The 18889-nt window shown below is 39.3% G+C and overlaps 2 protein-coding genes across 2 annotated transcripts; both read left to right on the forward strand.

Moving 5' to 3' along the window:
* Window positions 1-700: 700 nt before the first annotated feature.
* On the forward strand, window positions 701-11941 carry LOC125284084 (calpain-1 catalytic subunit-like). The gene is made up of 22 exons (XM_048227820.1): window positions 701-946; window positions 1174-1435; window positions 1696-1765; window positions 1966-2084; window positions 2278-2411; window positions 2506-2680; window positions 4290-4364; window positions 4515-4600; window positions 5530-5604; window positions 5751-5911; window positions 6020-6186; window positions 6292-6303; window positions 8512-8717; window positions 8870-8903; window positions 9034-9102; window positions 9229-9286; window positions 9608-9663; window positions 9831-9899; window positions 10041-10119; window positions 10201-10317; window positions 10695-10747; window positions 10983-11941. The coding sequence occupies exons 2-22, from the start codon at window positions 1199-1201 to the stop codon at window positions 11007-11009; spliced, it is 2079 nt and encodes a 692-aa protein (XP_048083777.1). The 5' UTR covers window positions 701-946; window positions 1174-1198; the 3' UTR covers window positions 11010-11941.
* Window positions 11942-12537: 596 nt separating this feature from the next.
* Window positions 12538-18313, forward strand: LOC125284411 (calpain-1 catalytic subunit-like). The gene is given in 21 exon segments (XM_048228347.1): window positions 12538-12774; window positions 12964-13033; window positions 13218-13336; window positions 13600-13733; window positions 13825-14071; window positions 14212-14297; window positions 14931-15005; window positions 15095-15255; window positions 15332-15495; window positions 15610-15621; window positions 15756-15827; window positions 15829-15962; window positions 16063-16096; window positions 16182-16250; window positions 16335-16392; window positions 16635-16690; window positions 16823-16891; window positions 16982-17060; window positions 17134-17247; window positions 17666-17718; window positions 18137-18313. Coding segments are annotated over 21 exon segments (2070 nt in total). The 3' UTR covers window positions 18164-18313.
* Window positions 18314-18889: the final 576 nt, after the last annotated feature.

An 18889-nucleotide genomic window follows, 5' to 3' on the forward strand; every position in this document is an offset into this window, starting at 1 on the left:
AATTGTATATTTATATAAAAATGAGAGTTTATCTGAATTAATTCCAGGTCTTCATGACAGAGAAGACTGTGCAGACCCTTTACATCAGTCCATTACATAATCCAGCATCTGTGCAGTGTAAAAGGGTTATAATCTCAGTTCACTCAACAATTTAAATGGGTTGTTGTTGCAGCCTCCGTGTTTAGAAACGCAAAGGTTAAACTGATCTGCCTTGTATGAGGCAGCAATTGTTTTGTTGATTTAAGATGATTGGATGATGAATGTTTGACATTTACTCTGGGAAACCACAATCAGACATCAGGGTGAAGACACCAAATTCAATGTCAATGTGTTTTAATGTGACAGTGTAATCTTTCAAATGTCATATACCATGTACCATTTCAGTCACATCACCTTAAAAATTAGGCTACACCACACGCGTTTGGCAAAGGCAACATTTCAAAGATTAACCTCTTTTTTGCTCCAATATGTATTTGCTGATTGAGAATGCAATGACATTAATTATCTAGGTTGACATTGACTTACCCCTCATATCAAACTACAAAACGTATTTTGCAACAAATGATAAATCTTGTTTTTAGTAGTTCTGTAGATCGTGATGTATACATGCTAACAGGCAACTGACTGTGTGCAGAGACAAATACAGTATAACTTAATTCTCAAACTTTTTCTCTGATTTGAACTTACCAGAGAACCCATACTAAGAGGGTATTCATTAAGGCAACACTGTGGAGTGCTATTATGCTCGCTCCTGAAAGTGCTTTGAGGCAATGTTGTGGGCGTGAGCTTGTTCACATAAAGGCCAAACTATAGGAACATGAGCCGCAGAGGGTGTTCCTGCCTAAACTTGCTGCAAACGAGAGCAGGTATTTAAAGACCACTGACAGTCGCTCGCAGTGTCGCGCCTGAGATCACTCATCCTCAGTCCACACTTGCTTTGTTACAGGTAATCCAACCATAGTTGTTTTTTTGAGCTGCTTCTGCTATCTACAGGTCTTCTGTTCATAGCAAGTCTGTATACATCAATAATACAAGGCAAATAATTTATTATCAAAGTTTGTTAGTAGGTCAGTTAAGTTATTGCATATATGGATTACATTATGTTCTGTATGTCATTCTTATGGTTTCTACGGCTTTGATTTAATTATTTGTCTTTTATTTGTTTCTCTTTAGAGTGCCACGTCACCCATCTGACAAAATGCCTCCTCCTGGTGTGTGTCTGAATATTATGAATGAACGCCATAAGAAAAAGGGCAAAGGATCCCTTGAACACCCTGACAAGTTCCTGGATCAGGACTTTGAGCAGCTTCTGCAATACTGCAACATTAATCGCATGAGGTACATAGATGACATGTTCCCACCGGATCTTAGGTCGATTGGAAAAGAAGTACTACAGCCTGATGAAATGGCCAGGGTTGTTTGGCTAAGACCAGGGGTATGTTAATCCTTCGTCTAGAATGGTGTGGGTGCACTGGGACAATGTGTTTGTGTTGGTGGACAAATAGTAGCCTACGGTATTAGTTACCATCTTGTGAATCAATGTAGGCACACAATTTGCTTACCTCAGACCATAATAATGACATCAAGACATGCCCTGCAGGCATACTGAACATATAAGCCTCCTTATCATAAGGAATTGATCTGACTGATGAGACTGTGCCGCAATGGTTCCCATGATTGTCTTTTCCCCCATAGAAAATGGTGGAATATCCTCAATTCATTTTAGATGATGTATCAAGATTTGATTTTGGACAAGGAGCTATTGGTAAGATTATGCCTTAAAATATGTCTAACTAAACAAATGCTACATACATACTTTTTAACCTGCATGTATTAAATAAACTTACTGTCAAATAATCTCAGCTCCTCAGTAATCTTCTGTAAACGTCTAATTATGTCTTTGTCATGTAGATTTGAAGAAAACTTCACAAAGTTACCTCTACTTTTTTCTCTGTTTGTTTCCAGGAAACTGTTGGTTTCTGGCTTCTATTGGGGCACTGACATTTCAGAAACACATTCGGGACCAAATTATACCTGCAGAGCAATCTTTTCAGGATGGTTATGCAGGCATATTTCATTTCAGGGTAATTTTATTTAAAATGGCCATTTCCTTCATGCTTATTATTACACTAAAGGCCTCACAGCAATCATAAAATGTATTAATGTTAGAAAACTTATTATTTGTCTTACGTTGTCCATTATTCACTTATTAGTGTCTTCTGAGTGTCCAGACATTTTACTGTGTAGCAGCATTTTTGAAGTGTTCTCCTCTTTCAGTTCTGGAGATTTGGGAAGTGGGTCGATGTGGTGATTGACGACAAGCTTCCAACAATTGATGGGAGACTGATATTTGTACGCTCAAAAACCCCCAATGAGTTTTGGGCTGCACTGATGGAGAAGGCCTATGCCAAGTATGTGGTCTATCTGCCTTTACGATGCTTATGTTTAAGAGTGTTTAAGAGAGTCCATTAAATCCATGTGTCCTTTGCATTGTCCCTCCTGTAGGGTTTGTGGCTCCTATGCCGACATGAACGCTGGCAGCGTGTCTGAGGCCCTGATGGACTTCACAGGCGGCATTCACATGACATTCAAGCTGGACGAAGCACCCCCTGACCTCTGGGACATCATGTTCAGAGCTGCCCAGTCCAAATCCCTAATGGGCTGTGGCACGCCTCAAGGAGTGAGTATAGTCCCCCTGAATCTGTCTCATCCTTTTCCACAAATCATTTGTCAAAGAAGTGGTGAGATGATCGCACTGCACTTAGGTCCATTATGTATATCCTGTGAATGACATGGACAGCTTATATATATATAAAGACAACATATCAAATGTTGAAAATGACAAATTTAACTATTTCATGAAAATATATGTTCATTTTGAATTTGATACCAGCAACACATTTCAAAAAAAGTTGGGATGCGGGTAACAAAATGCTGAAAAAGTTGCGTAATGATAAAGAAAGCAAATGAGACATCCCAGAGAGGCAGAGTCTCTTAGAAGTAAAGATGTAAGGGTATTCATCACTCTGTGTAAACCTGTGACAAATAAAACAATGTCATTTTAATGCTTCTTAACATGAAATGGTGAAGTATTTAGGGAGTTCATCATTTATAGTATAGAAAAATATTTAGAGAATCCAGAAAAATCTTTGCAAACCAGGGCACACATTTCAGTTAGCCTATTAGCTGGTTTGATTTGCATTGAGCTCAATGAGCATCAAACCAGCTAATAGGCTAACTGAAATAACACCCATGCCGATCTCTAGGTATGGTGAAGGGTATGTGATGATGTGGGGACTTTTTTAAATTCCAAAGGCCAAGGTAACTTTATCAGGATGCACAGTATTCTGGATCCATGAAATAACTGGCCTTTAAAAATACAAATCTGCCTGTCTCTATGGGAATTTAACATAGGGGTGCCAATACTTATGACCCCTGTATTTTAAGGGAGAACATTTATTTATTTATGGTACATTATTCATTCACTAAGAAAATTGGTGTCCTTAAAGGTTAGATATTTCCTCATTTTTCACTTAAGGCATTAAGATCAATTTCCAAAAGATGATTTTATATTCCTCTTTTCAGTCAACTTTAGCATGGGTGCCAATACTTTTGGGCCAGCACTGTATATGTATGTACAGTGGGGGGACGGGGACGGGGAGGAACACAGTTCCGCCACCTCAGATAAATTAATAATAAATATATTCTTTCATACCAACGATATAGCGCGATGATATTGTTAAAATAAATGGTGAGTAAATTTTCCGCGTGTACAGAGATGACCAAGAAGCTAGCAATTCTTGTCCAAAAAGTATTGCTACACCACGATACTCAATATGTTGTCCAACGGTGAATCATTTTTCCCCGTTGCACTGACACTGGATTTTAGGGTTCCCCCACCTGCCAAATCCCACTTTAACCACTGTATATGTATTAAAGGAATGTATATATATTAAAGGAACACATAGATGTTTACAAATGTATTGTCAGAAGATAGAGAGGAGCCTGCACACCTTGATAGATTATACTGCAGGTGCAGCTATTTCAAAAGGACAACTTCAGAGTAACAGAAAAAAAGAAAAGTGCACCACCACTACTCCTTACACTCACTTACTCCATGGTACAGCCGGTTTATTGATAAAATGACATTTCGGTCAGTCAGACCTTCATCAGCTTCATCATTTATTTTTTTCTGTTACAAATGTATTGTGAAATGTCCAAGTCACACAACAACTGTTGCTTTTTGGTTGTAATGGGGCTTGATTTTTGTGTGTGTGTATCACTTTAAGGCCACAGCTGCCAACACTGTTTTACCTAATGGAATTGTGGAGGGTCACGCCTACACGATCACAGGAGTCACTAAGGTATATTTTTTATTTCTCAATATGTCATTATTCATGTGGCCTACTGCAAGGTGTGATTTTATCACTTCAGAAGCGCATGTCAGACCTGCACAGACAGACAATTTATGACTGTTGGAACCTAAGTGTGTGTTACTGTGTCGCTCCCAACAGGTAATGAGCAACAATCAGCCTGTGAAACTGGTGAGATTGTTCAATCCATGGGGACAAGGAGAGTGGAAAGGGAATTGGTGTGATCAGTAAGTCATGCTTAAATCAGAAGTTGTAGGATTTTGGTTTGTGACCTCCACTGGTTATACAATGCACCCTCAATGCCTTGAAATATCTTATTATTTATTAATAATCCCCAATGAACCGTAGGTATTAGTAAAATTATGGTAACTAGTTAATTTGAACTGTATCTTAATTCAGGGAATGGATTGTAGTTCAAGTGATCATAAATGAGTAGACAGTTCTGCTCAAATCTGCATTCTACAGTACGACAGGCTGAGGAGATTGGATCTTTCCGTGCTGCAGTCCTGCAGCAAGCCCTTTGTCAGAGTGTGCACCAACCTGCAACATTGACCTTAAAGAGGGGTTTGGTTGAGAAAACACGACCCTTTGTTTACATTGTAAGCAGAGAATGTTGTGTTACCTGTCAGGCTTTTTTGCTTGCCTTGTTTGTTTTTTATGAGAGTGAGATTAGTGAGAGTGAGCGATTCAGTAAAAGATTAGCCTCCACCTTCAGTCATGATCACGATCATCATGGAATAGTTTCATAAAAGCTCTTTCTTTTTGTGCAGTTACCATGGCTAACCTTTTATTCCGTGTACAACATAACAAGAGGTGTGTCATGCCCGAGGGAGTAGCTTGACAGAATTGGCATGCATATTTGCATAAGGAGGTACTGTGAGAATCTGGCATTGCGTAACAACGCGACTCAACTTGCCGAGGTGTCTTTTCCACAGTCCACTCAGGCTTTGTCTAACAACTATTTAAGCTTTTATCCTTTGATGACAGAAACATAATCCAATTCAATCCTTTACGGTCATCTGAATAATTTTAAAGCATTACGTAATAGAGGGGTACAGTATATACAGCCTGTGCAGCTTTTATGAAATATCAACATTTCTTATGATCTCAAAGTTACTCAATCAGAAGAAAAACTATGTGTTTATTTTCACTGTAGATCTTCCAACTGGAATACTGTGAGCCCGGAGGACAGAAAACAGTGCCACTCAGTGGCTGAAGATGGCGAGTTCTGGTATGAAATTCAATCCCATGTAAAACCACCTTGCAGTATTTGATTGTTTGTTTGTTTGTTTGTCTATTTATTAACTTACTTATTTACTAATTTACTTGCTTACTTACTTACATAAAGCTCCCTTGTTTGTTATTCTTCATCTTCAGGATGTCAATGGAAGATTTCTGCCAGAGCTATTCTGAAATGGATATCTGCTGTTTGTGCCCCGATTTCCTCGATGGAGAATCAGAGTGCCACTGGACCTCCAAATTTCACGATGGCCGATGGGTTGCTGGAATCACCGCTGGCGGCTGCATGAATTACAGGGGTATGTTCAAGAACACAACAGAAATGTAATACACAGTACTCTTACAGTATAGGTTACAAACGAGCTGGACATTGCAACATTAGTGCTTGTGTGTGAACTGTCCATCAGATAGTTTCTGGACAAACCCTCAGTATCGCATCAAGGTGGACGCTGTGGACGATGCTTGCGCCGCGGAGCAGGGACCAAACAACATGCTGGTGTCCCTCATGCAGAAGCCCGACAAGAGGAACAGACGACTGGTCGCCAGCCTTCACATTGGCTTCTCCGTTTTCAGTGTGCGTTCAAGTGTCCCACCTTCCCATTACAGATACTTTTGAAGTCCCTGGAATTTCTCTCTGAAGCTCATTTGTTTGTTTTTTCCCCCTTTTGTCTCTAAACAGGTGCCACCGGAGGTATGTACTCAACTCTGCTTTAGTTTTGTTACTGTAATGTCAGTATGCAGGTTAAGCAGACTAGACTTTAGGGGCTTGTGAATTCAGGTGAAACTCTACCTCCCTTTTAAGGGTCTGCATGAGTTTCTCTTGGAAGGATTCTTGTATTAAAGCTAAACAGCTGGTAGTTTATAAGAACAGAGTTCCATAAATATGGCTTTACAGTTTGCATGGCACTCTAACTATTTGGGGCACTATGCTTTTTGACTTCTACATTGAATCTTTAGCTGCTAAAATGACTGCATGTCACAGTGTGAAATAACTGATAAGTAAGAAATACTGTGACCTTTATTGTGACCTGAAGTTTATTGACTTTGAATATCAAAGCAATAGGAATAGTAATATGATTGAATCACATACCTTTGTTGTGTTTTAAAACGTCTGTGTAAACTGTTAAGGCTTGCTGGTGTTCTATGAGTTGCACTAGAGCCACGGTTGTCAAACTGGGGTACGCGTACCCCCAGGGGTACGTGGACTGATTTCAGGGGGTACGCGAAAAAATATCAAAGTTATATGCCTTTTCAAACGTTTTCTCTATCCCACGTTGGTAACTTAACTTCCGCATTTGCACTGCACATTAAAAACTTATTGTGGAGTGGAGACAGAGGTAAAACAGCGTTTCTCAAACTGTGGGTCGTGGAGACATGCCAGGTGGGGCGCGAACTGATAAACAGGAGTTTTTTTTTTTTTTTTATCTGTAGCCTAGGCCCAGGTAGCACCCGATGCGCAATGGACGCACTGTGTTATTCATAGGGAAGCGCTCGTGTCAAGGCAGCTTAGTTAGTCCTGACCTGAATGAGATTTTGAACGAGGTTGTGAGAGTGGTGAATTTCATCAAGACCCGGCCCTTAAAAGCGTGTCTATTCTCCGCACTTTGAGAGGAGATGGGAGCTGACCAAAAGGCTGTAGGCCTACTGTTTCACAGCGAGGCAAGGTGGCTTTCCCGAGGTAAAGTGCTGTCGCGTGTTTGAGCTCGAGTAAGCCTCTTCTTGGGGGGCGCATGTTTGAATCTGCAAGCACGTTCACTAATGAACATTTCTTGACGAAGCTGGCCTATCTTAGCGATATATTTGGAAAGTTCAATGAGTTAAATCATAGGACATAGGACACAGTTACAAGGCAAAGACAAGCACCTAGCAGATAAGATCACTGCATTCAACAAGACGATTGTGTGTAGGGTTGCCACCTGTCCAGGAGTTTCCTGATTGTCCAGGATATTCATGGTCTGTCCAGGAAAATAAAAATAAAAATCCTGGACACTGAATGTCCCGGATTTTTGTACATGATGCGCAAAATGTGTATTTCAGTTTAATTGAAGCGTGCCTACGTCCATAAACGTATGCACAGCCTTATTGGCTCTACAAAAATGACGTAGCATAACATGGGTGGTGGTGGTGGGGGCACGCACCGTGGAGGTTCATTAGAAATGGTAAGGTGGAGACGGAGAGTGTGTGGGACAAGGAGAGACAGAAAGGACAGAAAGTTTATTCCACATAAGCAAAAAAGCAGAACTTCATTATGTATTCCCCCTTTTTTCTCAATACTGCCCCCAGGTGTCCACAACTAAAAACTGTTGAAAATATAACAAAATAATAAAGTTCTGCTATTAAATAAAGCAATTAACTAAACAAATAACTAGAAATTGTCATTCTTACTAATTTTAGCTATACAATTGTCGCTTAGAATGACTTAGATGTGCGAAAGGTGCCGTTGCTTACAAACAAAAAGGTTGATTGGATGGTCAAAATGTCCAGGATTTTTGTCAGACACAGGTGGCAACCCTAATTGTGTGTGAGATTAGGTGCAGATCTATTTAAAATAATTATATTCAGCACATTTGTAGGCCTATCATATGTTGACTATTGATGAGATTTGTATCATATGTTTATGATCCTATTCACTATTCTCGACAAAATTGATCAAAATAAATATTAATAAAACAATTAAAAAAAAAAAAAAACTTGTTAACAATTGGTGGTGTTGGGGGTACTCCGGAAGATCATAATGTCTCAGGGGTACATGCCTGTTAAAAGTTTGGGAACCACTGCACTAGAGGATATTCTAAATACTAGGGAAGCCAACATGGATTTGGAGAGTTCCGTTAAGGTTGTCATTCTGTGATATTCCAATGAGTAAATGTGATATGAAGCCGGTGCTCCTATACTTTAGTACCAAGGGAGACGAGGGAAGTTACCTGCAGAGTTCTTCATGAGGAACCCTGTAGCCTCATCCAAAAACTACCTGAATGCTCGAGAGGTCATGGAGTTCTTCAGATTGGTCCCGGGCGAGTATATCATTGTCCCGTCCACTTTCAAGCCCAATGAGACGGCCTCCTTCATCTTGGCCATACTCTCCAAGACAGACAGCCATTTTGAGTAAGAGCTAATTTCTTAAAGCAAAATTCAAGTTGCCCTCTTTAGCTAGGCTTAAAGGATTTATCAAATTTTTGGGTGCAGCCTATACATAGTGTTGCTAACTGAATCGTGATTTTACAATTCTAAAATGTATTTTGTAATACATTTTCCAGGGAAAGTTCCTCTCATCATGGGGAGATTCAGAAGGTGAGTATTTTTCTCATGTAAGGTTTCTTGCTCTTTATTGATGGAATACTCAAAGCCTGTGTAAACGTTGTGTCAGGAAAGTGGATGATTTAGGTGCCTTCGAAAATTCACCTCTACAAAATCATTCTAGCCCACCCCAAGTAAAAACGAAGGTGATAATGACTCCAAAGCAACCTTTTACCGACAGATGTCAGATCAGGTATTATTCATGTATTGTGTATCTTTTATTCTTTTTATTGTGTATCTTTCTATTATTTTTCTTAGTTCTTGTATTGAAACTGTCAGTGAAAATGTTGCACTTGTGTGTGTTGCTTCATGGCTGAAGTATGAGGAGGTGGGTCCTGAGCGACTCCAGAAGCTTCTGAATCAGAGACTTCTTGAAGGTGAGCTTCACACACACACACACACACACACACACACACACACACTCACACTCACAGCCACACCCACACACACACACACTCACACTCACACTCACACTCACACTCACACTCACACTCACACTCACACCCACAGCCACACCCACAGCCACACCCGTGGCATGTCCACACTCCTGCATGGCAAAGCACATAATCCACCATGCCACAGTGTTTCTTTGTTGTGATTTTTTAAATGACGTAAGCCATTGGCTTGCGGTGGCTATAGACATTCTCTTTTGTGTGAGATTGAATCCCAATGTTTTGCTTCCTTCTCTGTTCTTATAGACAAGTCTCCAGAGTTTGGCATCGATACCTGCCGCAGCTTGGTTGCCATGATGGATGTATCCTGTCACTTGCATCTTTTATTCTGAACCTCAGCGTTACTTTAGACTTTGATACAACATAATTTATGACTGTTTGTTATGCTTATTTTGTATTGAACTTTACATTCTCAGGAACTGTATGCATTAGCAGGTTCATCTGCTTTCTTAACCCACAAACTATTTAGCTTACGGTCACAGGCAAACTTGACAACCGTGAATTCCTTCGGCTGTGGGACCGAGTTGTCCGCTATAGTGTAAGTGATCTAGTCGTCTTGCTTGAGTTTGAAAATATTACCACTTAACATTGTTCAGCATTGATAACACTGTGTCAGTTGTCAACAATGTTAAACCATGTTTAACCCCCTCTTCCACCCCTCTCCAATGTGTCTTAACAGGACATTTTCAATCGTGTTGATATAACAAAAAATGGTTCCCTGACTCTTGGTGAACTGCGGACTGGTATGATTGCCACAGGTAGGTCTAGAAACACTGTCATGGCTGGATTATCAGGCTGCGTGGAGTGAGTTGTCACAGTGTGTGTGTCTGTGTGTGCAGGTGTGCAGATGAACGATGACATGCTGAAACTCATGGCTTTGCGCTACGGTGGCTCAACAGGACGTCTGACGCTGGAGAGCTTTGTGTCCTTCATGCTGCGCTTGAACTGCATGTCCAGTAAGCACTTATCATTGCATATTAATACATTAAGAGTGTAGCGTTATAGCCTGGAAGCTAGGTCAAATTTGGTTTCCTACAGGATTCACATATTGCGTTGCTCTGATTGGTTAGATCTATCCAATTGTGTTGGGATTTTAACATCTAATCCTGTCTATTAATGTAATGCATTGTGTTAGTTATGTCTAACTGAAACTGATAACATAAGATGGTCTGGTATTTCAGAGAAAGATTTAAGGGCTGCACTGTCTTACCTGCATAATTCAATTCTGTATGAATCATTTCAGTGTAGTTTAACATACACTGTAATTTAAATGATAACGAAAGCGAAAGCTGCTTCATGACTTCATGCTCATATCTTATCTTATGCTTAACAGAAATATTCAACAAAATGTCAGATGGGATGGGCATGTACCTTCAGCAGAGTGAGGTAATGGAGAGACCTACTGTATACTTTACAGATCTAAACTCCCAGACAGCCCTATAAATTACACATAAATAATAAACGTACTGTCGACTGATCCTGTTTCTACATACTTTACTGACACATAATCTGTTAAGTATCAGTACACACACACACACACACACACAGCATATGCTAACTTTTTAATTTAACCATTTTTTAGTTATCGCAGTTACTTAATGATCTTCTTTGTTCATTTCAGTGGCTGTATCTCACTATGTATTCCTGAAGAAGCTTCAGTTGAGGAAAAAGAGGAAGACCTCCTGTACTCAAGATCTTACTATGATGTTCTTAACCACTTATTTAGCAATACTATATCCAAACAGTCACGCTCAAAAAGGAACTCATGGTATAGTGAATTGGGAAGAACAATGCATTTTCCTTTATATGTTGTGCTTTAATGCTACAGTTCTTGCTCTGGCCATATTATACTATACAGTATGTATTTACACACCCTGGGTTAGTATGTGTTTACATTTGTGAGTGTTTTTAGCTACTGTGGCTAACCATATACGACCAGTGTATTCATCGGGCCAGCATGAGGCCATCAGGCCAGCATGAGTTGCATATCAACACCACTTCACCCAAGTAAAATTCTTGTTTTTTTTTTTTTATGTGTGTGGAAAAAGAAAACAACTTGGCATAATGATTCTGATTCCGATTCCGATTCTGAACACATTCAGGCTGCTGAAGGTCTGCATGCAGTAACTATCTTTTTAGAATGGTATTTAATGTGTAGTAGCTCCATACAGTTTGATTAACATGTTATATTTTTACAGTGTATAAATAGATACCGGTAAAGCATGAATGTTTCTTTCTTTGGCATAACTAGACTTTTGTAGATGTAACTGCAGGTTGGCCTTAATTGCATTTCTTACAGGGAGTGAGGATTACCATAGGCTTTGCATCTGATTGCTTTAAAATAACATATCATGGAAAGTAAAATAAATATTTTCTATGAGAGTTCCTTCAATGATACAATGATACAAAATGATACTTTATAACCTGGAAGTTGAATTTTCATACTGGGACCTTATATAGATTTCTAGAAGAGATTTCTAATATACTCTTTCAGGACTATTAGCTGTCACCAGTTGTGTTGATTTGTAAGACTTTGGACATACAATATGAGGAATTACTTTAATAAACACATGAAAATAAAATAAACCTTCTTTGGTTGTGGCAAACATGTTTTGTTACCCTTTGGAATAATACAAAATATGTATTATTTGACTCCATACATGTACGCATGCATACACACTCACTCACACTGTTGCATGCACGCACACACACATTCATACACAGTCAAACACACACATTCACACACACAGTCATATGCACACACACTCATACACACTGCTATCTACTGCACAAAGACCAGGGAAAGAAGCACAGATGACAGAAAGTGTTCCTTTGTAGAAGTGACCCTTGTACCTCGTGGCCCCCAATAAAGTGCATGGGGATATTTTTAAACATTAATGTGTACTCACCGCACCAATCATTGTGAGTGCCACCTGTGAGTTTATGGGAAAACCAAGCACCTTCATAAACACCAGTGATGCCCTCTGCCTTTATTGCTCCTAATGGATTAGTTGCATAGTCAACCTCCACCACTTACTGACAGGTAACAAGATCGTTTCATATATATTGTAGTCATTTGACTAGATTTTGATAAACTAATCATCTTTATAATTGCAGTTCTGTGTGCACTGTTGTTCTCCATATCTTTCCAGACATACGCTTCCCCATCTGCTAGAATGCCTCCTCCTGGTGTGTGTCTGAATATTTTGAACGAACGGCATGAGAAAGAGGGCAGAGGATCTGTCAGCAACCCTGACAAGTTCCTGGATCAGGACTTCAAAAAGCTGCATCAATACTGTCTCATGAATGAATTTAGGTTCATAGATGGAATGTTTCCTCCGGAATGTAGTTCCATTGGTGATGGACTTCTCCACCAAAATGAGCTGGCAAGAATTGTGTGGCAAAGACCAAGGGTATGTGAACCAGATCACTGATCACTGGTGTGCAGCACTGATTACACCGTAGATTGCTCTTTGAGAAAATGCAGTTATGGTAAAAGGATTGGTCAGGTACTTGGCTATTGTATATTACAGACAATAAACCAGTCTAAACCAAGCCTTGTGTTTATCTTAATGCTGCTTTGTTTGTTATTGTTGAGACAGATAATGGTGAAAGATCCTCGCTTTATTCTCGGAGGAGTGTCCAGGTTTGACTTCAGACAAGGTCGACTTGGTAAGTAAATGTATGAAATAGATGCAAGCAGATAACCATCATATATCATACAATACATATAATGCACTATATTATATTACTGTAGGTACAGATAATTATAAGCAAATATACTATGGATTTACCCTTAAACCTCGCAACCTCCATGGATAAGAAATGCTTCCATCTTCCCTGTTATTGTTTGTAGGGAACTGCTGGTTTCTTGCCTCTATTGGAGCACTGACATTTCAAGATGACATTAAGAAACATATTATACCACAGGAACAATCTTTCCAAAAGGACTATGCAGGAATTTTCCACTTTAGGGTAGAAAGGATACTGTATGTCTCTATCACATATAAGGGTCATAACAAAATACTTCCCAGTATAATGCTGAATAAAGCATTACACAGACATATTACAGCACTGTAAAATACAGTAGACTGAAATATACACAGTGCTGTATAATACAGACAATTATACACACTGTAAAAACTTTGCTAGACCCATTTTGTGACTTTGTCAGTTATTAAAGAGTGTCTTTATGTGTTTCTGTGTAGCATTATTTTTGAAGTTTTATTCTCTCTCAGTTCTGGAGATTTGGGAAGTGGGTTGATGTGGTGATTGATGACAAGCTTCCAACAATTGATGGGAGACTGATATTTGTGGACTCACAAACCCCCAATGAGTTTTGGGCTGCGCTGATGGAGAAGGCCTATGCCAAGTATGTGGTCTATCTGCCTTTACGATGCTCGTTGTTGTGTTTAAGAGCGTCCATTAAAGCCATGTGTCCTTTGCATTTGTCCCTCCTGTAGGGTTTGTGGCTCCTATGCTAACATGAACGCTGGCAGCGTGTCTGAGGCCCTGATGGACTTCACAGGTGGCATTCACATGACATTCAAGCTGAACGAAGCCCCCGCTGACCTCTGGGACATCATGTTCAGAGCTGCCCGGTCCAAATCCCTCATGGGCTGTGGCACTCCAGCAGGGGTCAGTCAGGAAAATATTTTGCCTAATGGGATAGTGGAGGGCCATGCCTACGCAATTACAGGAATTACGCAGGTACTAATGTTAGTTTGTGTATGAGTGTGCGTGTGTGTAAGTGTATGCATATTTATTTGTCTGTGTGAGTATTTATAAATGCATATTGTATTTGTGAACATGAAGCAATCTGGTTCTCTGCATTTGTTTATTCCTTGTAGGTCATGAGTAATAATTGCCCTGTTAGACTGATTAGGTTGTTCAACCCCTGGGGCCAAGGGGAGTGGAAGGGTGACTGGAGTGATAAGTATGTCTTCTTGTTTAATGACAACAAATTGTGGTTATTCTAAGCAGCATTACGCATATTATGCATCTAGGTTGCCTGTACTTCATATCAGTTGCATATATTTCAACAACAACAACAATACACCTACAATAACAACAATAGCAACAATTTTCATTCTCTTGGATAGTCATTAGTCCCATCACTTCCACTGGTATTTGTAAATCAATAATTTTTCAAATTGTCAGCTGAACATTACGGAGCCCGGGAGGTGTCATTGCAAGACATTTTTGTATAGTGAGAGAATGTGCACACAATTTACTAAATCATAGTGGGTTAATTTTACAAAGAGAGCACAATTTAGTAAAATGAGCACTCTATTTAGTACAATAAGCACACTATTTAGTAAAACGTGCGCACAGTTTAGTAAAATGTGTGCACAATGTACTCAATTGAGAGCAAAATCTACTAAATTGAGAGCACAATCTAGTAAAATGAGAGCACGATTTAGTAAAATGAGGACACAATTTAGTAAAATTAGCGCACATTTTCTGGATATACACAAAAAAATAATTAGCAATGACACCTCTGGGGTACCATAGTACACATTTTTGATCTACTGTAATTTTTTACTGTATTAATATTTTTTATTTGCAGGTCATCCAAATGGCAAACTGTCAGTCCAGAGGACCGTACAGCTTGCCTCTCCATCCGTGACGATGGGGAATTTTGGTATCAAAATCAAGTTCCTTCTCCATTACTCTGCCATGTTGAGTTGTATTATACTGTTACACAAGATTCTTGTTCATTTTCCTCTTCAGGATGTCAATGGAGGATTTCTGCAAGAGCTATTCTGACATGGACATCTGCTCCACGAGCCTTGGTTTCCTCAATGCATCCACAGATTGTCAATGGACATACAAGTTTCACGGGGGACGATGGGTCACCGGGACCACTGCTGGTGGTTGCCTGAATCACACAGGTGCATTCTATTTACATAAGCACATTGAATTTAACAGGATAGTATGCATTCTAAGTGTTTTCTAATGGTCTCTCAGGGAGTTTTTGGACAAACCCTCAGTATCACATCAAGTTAGAAGCCCTGAAGGGTGAATGTGCTAATGACAACGACAAGAACCTACTCGTGTCCCTCATGCAGAAGTCTGACAAAAGGAACAGACACCTTGACTCCAACTTCAATATTGGCTTCTCAATTTTCAGTGTGCGTTGATGTTTTTCTTGACACAACTCTTGTGCTGTACATGACAGTTTTATTTTTACAAAGTGTTTGAGATCTCTGTTGATTTTCTAATTGTTCATTTTGGTCTTTCAACAGGTGCCACCTGAGGTAGGTACACAAAATCTTTATGTCTGCATTATGTCTACTGTATGTCTGTCTGTATCTCTACATCGTAAGGTGTCCTGGGGAGGAAGAGGTTGGGGAGGGGGGTCTATCATTTAGACAATGCCATTTTGCTTCAGTACAAAGGCAGAGTGGGGAAGTTTCCTGCAGAGTTTTTCATGAGGAAGCCTGAAGCTTCATCCAAAAGCTTCCCTGAATGCTCGAGAGGTCATGGAGTTCTTCAGATTGGACCCAGGCGAGTATATCATTGTCCCGTCCACTTTCAACCCAAATGAGACGGCCTCCTTCATCCTGTCCACATTCTCCAAGACAGACAGCCATCTTGAGTAAGTGCTTTACTGCATCTGTGATTTTGATGTTTGTCAATTATATTACTACCATTTGATCCACATTGATTTCTGTTCATTCATTATGGCCTACTTTCAGTGAAAAATCCATTGACAGTTGGACGATTACGAAGGTAAACTAAGATACACTAGTCTTTGATAATATATACTGCTCATAAGCATTGACCAAACATTTGTTATCATCTGCTTGTACTTCAGCCCAGTCCTACTGACAAACTAAATGACAACAACTCCAAGGTTACCTTATTCCAGAAGTACACAGACCAGGTAATTTATTGAAAATTATGAACTTGTTAAAAGTGAAATGTTTCATATTGAATACTGAGTATTGCTATTCACCGTCATAAAAAGTATGAAGAAGTGGATGCAGAGCAGCTACAGAGGCTTCTGAATGAGAACCTTCTTCAAGGTGAGATCTCATTTCGCAGACAGACAGACACACACAGACACACACCTTGTACCAAAAGCAGTTGTTCTTGCAGCATCTGATCCAATAGACAATGTATTCACTAGCCTGTTTAAAGTGGATTCTGTCAGTGTTTTGCACACAAAGCAACAGAAGAGTTATGTAAGCAATACTGCTTGCTCTAACTGTTAGTTTCATTTTGTCTAACACAAATTATCTGTCTTGGTCTTTATCTGTACTTTCAGGCAACTCCTCAGGCTTTGGCCTGGATACCTGTCGCAGTATGGTTGCCTTGATGGACGTATCCTAGCCTTTATTGCCCTTCCCAGACAAATCATAGAAATCATGTAGAAAAGTGATAATTGAATGTTGAATATTCTATTTCATCACATAATGAGGTAATGATGTGGTATCTTCCTTAATGCACTTGAAGCTCTCTGTCACGGGCCACCTTAATCGTCATGAATTCCTTCGACTGTGGGACCGAGTGGCCACATACAGGGTGAATGATCCTCTCTGTTCTCTGTTGTCTTGAAATACCAAGCCTTTTGAGTACACGGTTTTATAAAAGAAACTCAACTGTCGTTGATAGGAAATCTTTTACCGCACTGACATCTCAAAGACCGGCGACTTGTCCCTTAGTGAACTGAGGAATGCTATGATTGCCGCAGGTATGAAAAAAAATACATTTGGCTCAGTCTCAGTGTTGGGAGAGCTGTGTCAATAGTGTGTCTCTGTTTGCAGGTATGCAGATTAGCGATAGCATGCTGAACCTCATGGCTTTGCGCTATGGCTCAAAAGGAAACTTAACGCTGGAGAGCTTTGTGTCACTCATGCTGCGCTTGGAGTGCATGTCCAGTAAGCACCAGAATGCTGTCCATCTCATCTATCCCAGTAATGATATTCACACAGACTCAGTTTTAAGAAAAGACTTACTGGATGGAGCCTTGGGATTGAGAAGGATTTGAGATAGCATGATGTTGGCTGCAATACCCATGTTATGCTTTATGATAAATAAACACTGCTTTTCTCAGTATAAGTCAAATCAAGATAACTTTATTTTTCCTGTGAGTAAACATCATTTGTGGTTAGGCACACACAGATACACACCTGCATTCCACATTCTAAAAGCAAGATGAAATTATGTTACGATTGATTGGATATTCACTGAAAACCATCCAAAATCAAACCGACACTTATGATATGATAACCTAGTTATGTTGTCTGTTTTGTGAGAACACTGCTGTTGTTTAAACTGCCTTCTATTTTACCATAGAGGTCTTCGAAAAGCTGTCAGATGGGAAGGGAATCTATCTGCAGGCGCATGAGGTGACATCATTTGGCTTTTTAGTCCTTATTCACATTCCACTTTCATCTTAATTAGACTTTAATTGAAGAACATATCACAAAAAGAAATATTTGAAGTTCAACTTTTAACATTGCTCTGTAAAATCTACATACTGTAATATGTTACATAATATTATACATACTTGTATGTCTTTATTTCAATCTATCAATTTTCACTCAATCTGATTGTTTGAAAAAGGTTTGACAGTTTGAAGTTAAGTTTTTGAATGAATCATGTTTGTCATCAGACCAGTGTAGTCATGTAGACTGATATGTTGTCTATTTCTTCATTGACTTTGTCATTTAAAACACAATAGCCATAAATATTGATGACATTTGACTTTTTCTAATTGTGGTGGAAATGATACTCATATTTACTGTATTTTTTTTTCTGTTGCAGTGGATGCATCTTAGCATGTATTCCTAGAAGTTGTGACGAAAACTATGTGGCTCTATACGTTTCAGAAATACTCTCCATGCTGTTTGTATTTAGGCTTCTGAGAAAACCTTTGATGATGTAAACTTTAGTATTTAAGGAGCTGAAGTGCCCCAGCTGTAGCCAGTACTAGTCTAGACTCTGAAAACCAAACTGTTCTCAGATGCTTTCTGCTAACTGATTTTTTAATTATTATATGTTCTTTATTTTTACATACTATTTTAACTATTGCACTTGTATCTTTGCTTTTGTTTATGTAAAGCACAATGAATTACGCCTGTGTATGAAACGTTGTAATAAACTTGCATTGCTTTGAAAATCTGTTTCTGATTCAGATCTCTGTTTCTGGAGGTGGTCTGGAGTACTGTCGGTATGAAATAAAATGAACAAAAATCGGTGCTACCTAGCTCGAGTTGCTGCATCCAACAGCTAGAGAAGCCAGGCAGCTACAGTGCTACATTCAATTTTAAAATCATGCCCCCAGATTTGTTTTTATGTTATGTTTCATTTCATATCGACAGTACTTGATGACCTTGAGAAATGAAGATCTATGTGAGAAATCACCTTCAACCCTTCCTCTAAGAATCACATCAGTATCAGATAAGATCATGTTGTAAATATTTATTGCAGGATTAGAGATAGTGAAGTGCTGGAGTGAAAGTGAAAACTTGCTTTTGTTTTGGTCATGGTTGGGGTATGGCTTGGCTTTTAAGGTCA

Source organism: Alosa alosa, chromosome 19 (assembly GCF_017589495.1).
Source record: "Alosa alosa isolate M-15738 ecotype Scorff River chromosome 19, AALO_Geno_1.1, whole genome shotgun sequence".
Taxonomy (NCBI): domain Eukaryota; kingdom Metazoa; phylum Chordata; class Actinopteri; order Clupeiformes; family Clupeidae; genus Alosa; species Alosa alosa.

What these genes read in the sequence shown, in the direction of transcription:
- LOC125284084 (XM_048227820.1), top strand. Translation starts at nt 1,199, where the DNA reads ATGCCTCCTCCTGGTGTGTGTCTGAATATTATGAATGAACGCCATAAG. An exon ending in GCTGAAGATGGCGAGTTCTG is followed by an intron (nt 5,605 to 5,750) that starts GTATGAAATTCA and finishes CTTCATCTTCAG; the next exon opens with GATGTCAATGGAAGATTTCT. An exon ending in ATCATGGGGAGATTCAGAAG is followed by an intron (nt 8,904 to 9,033) that starts GTGAGTATTTTT and finishes AAATCATTCTAG; the next exon opens with CCCACCCCAAGTAAAAACGA.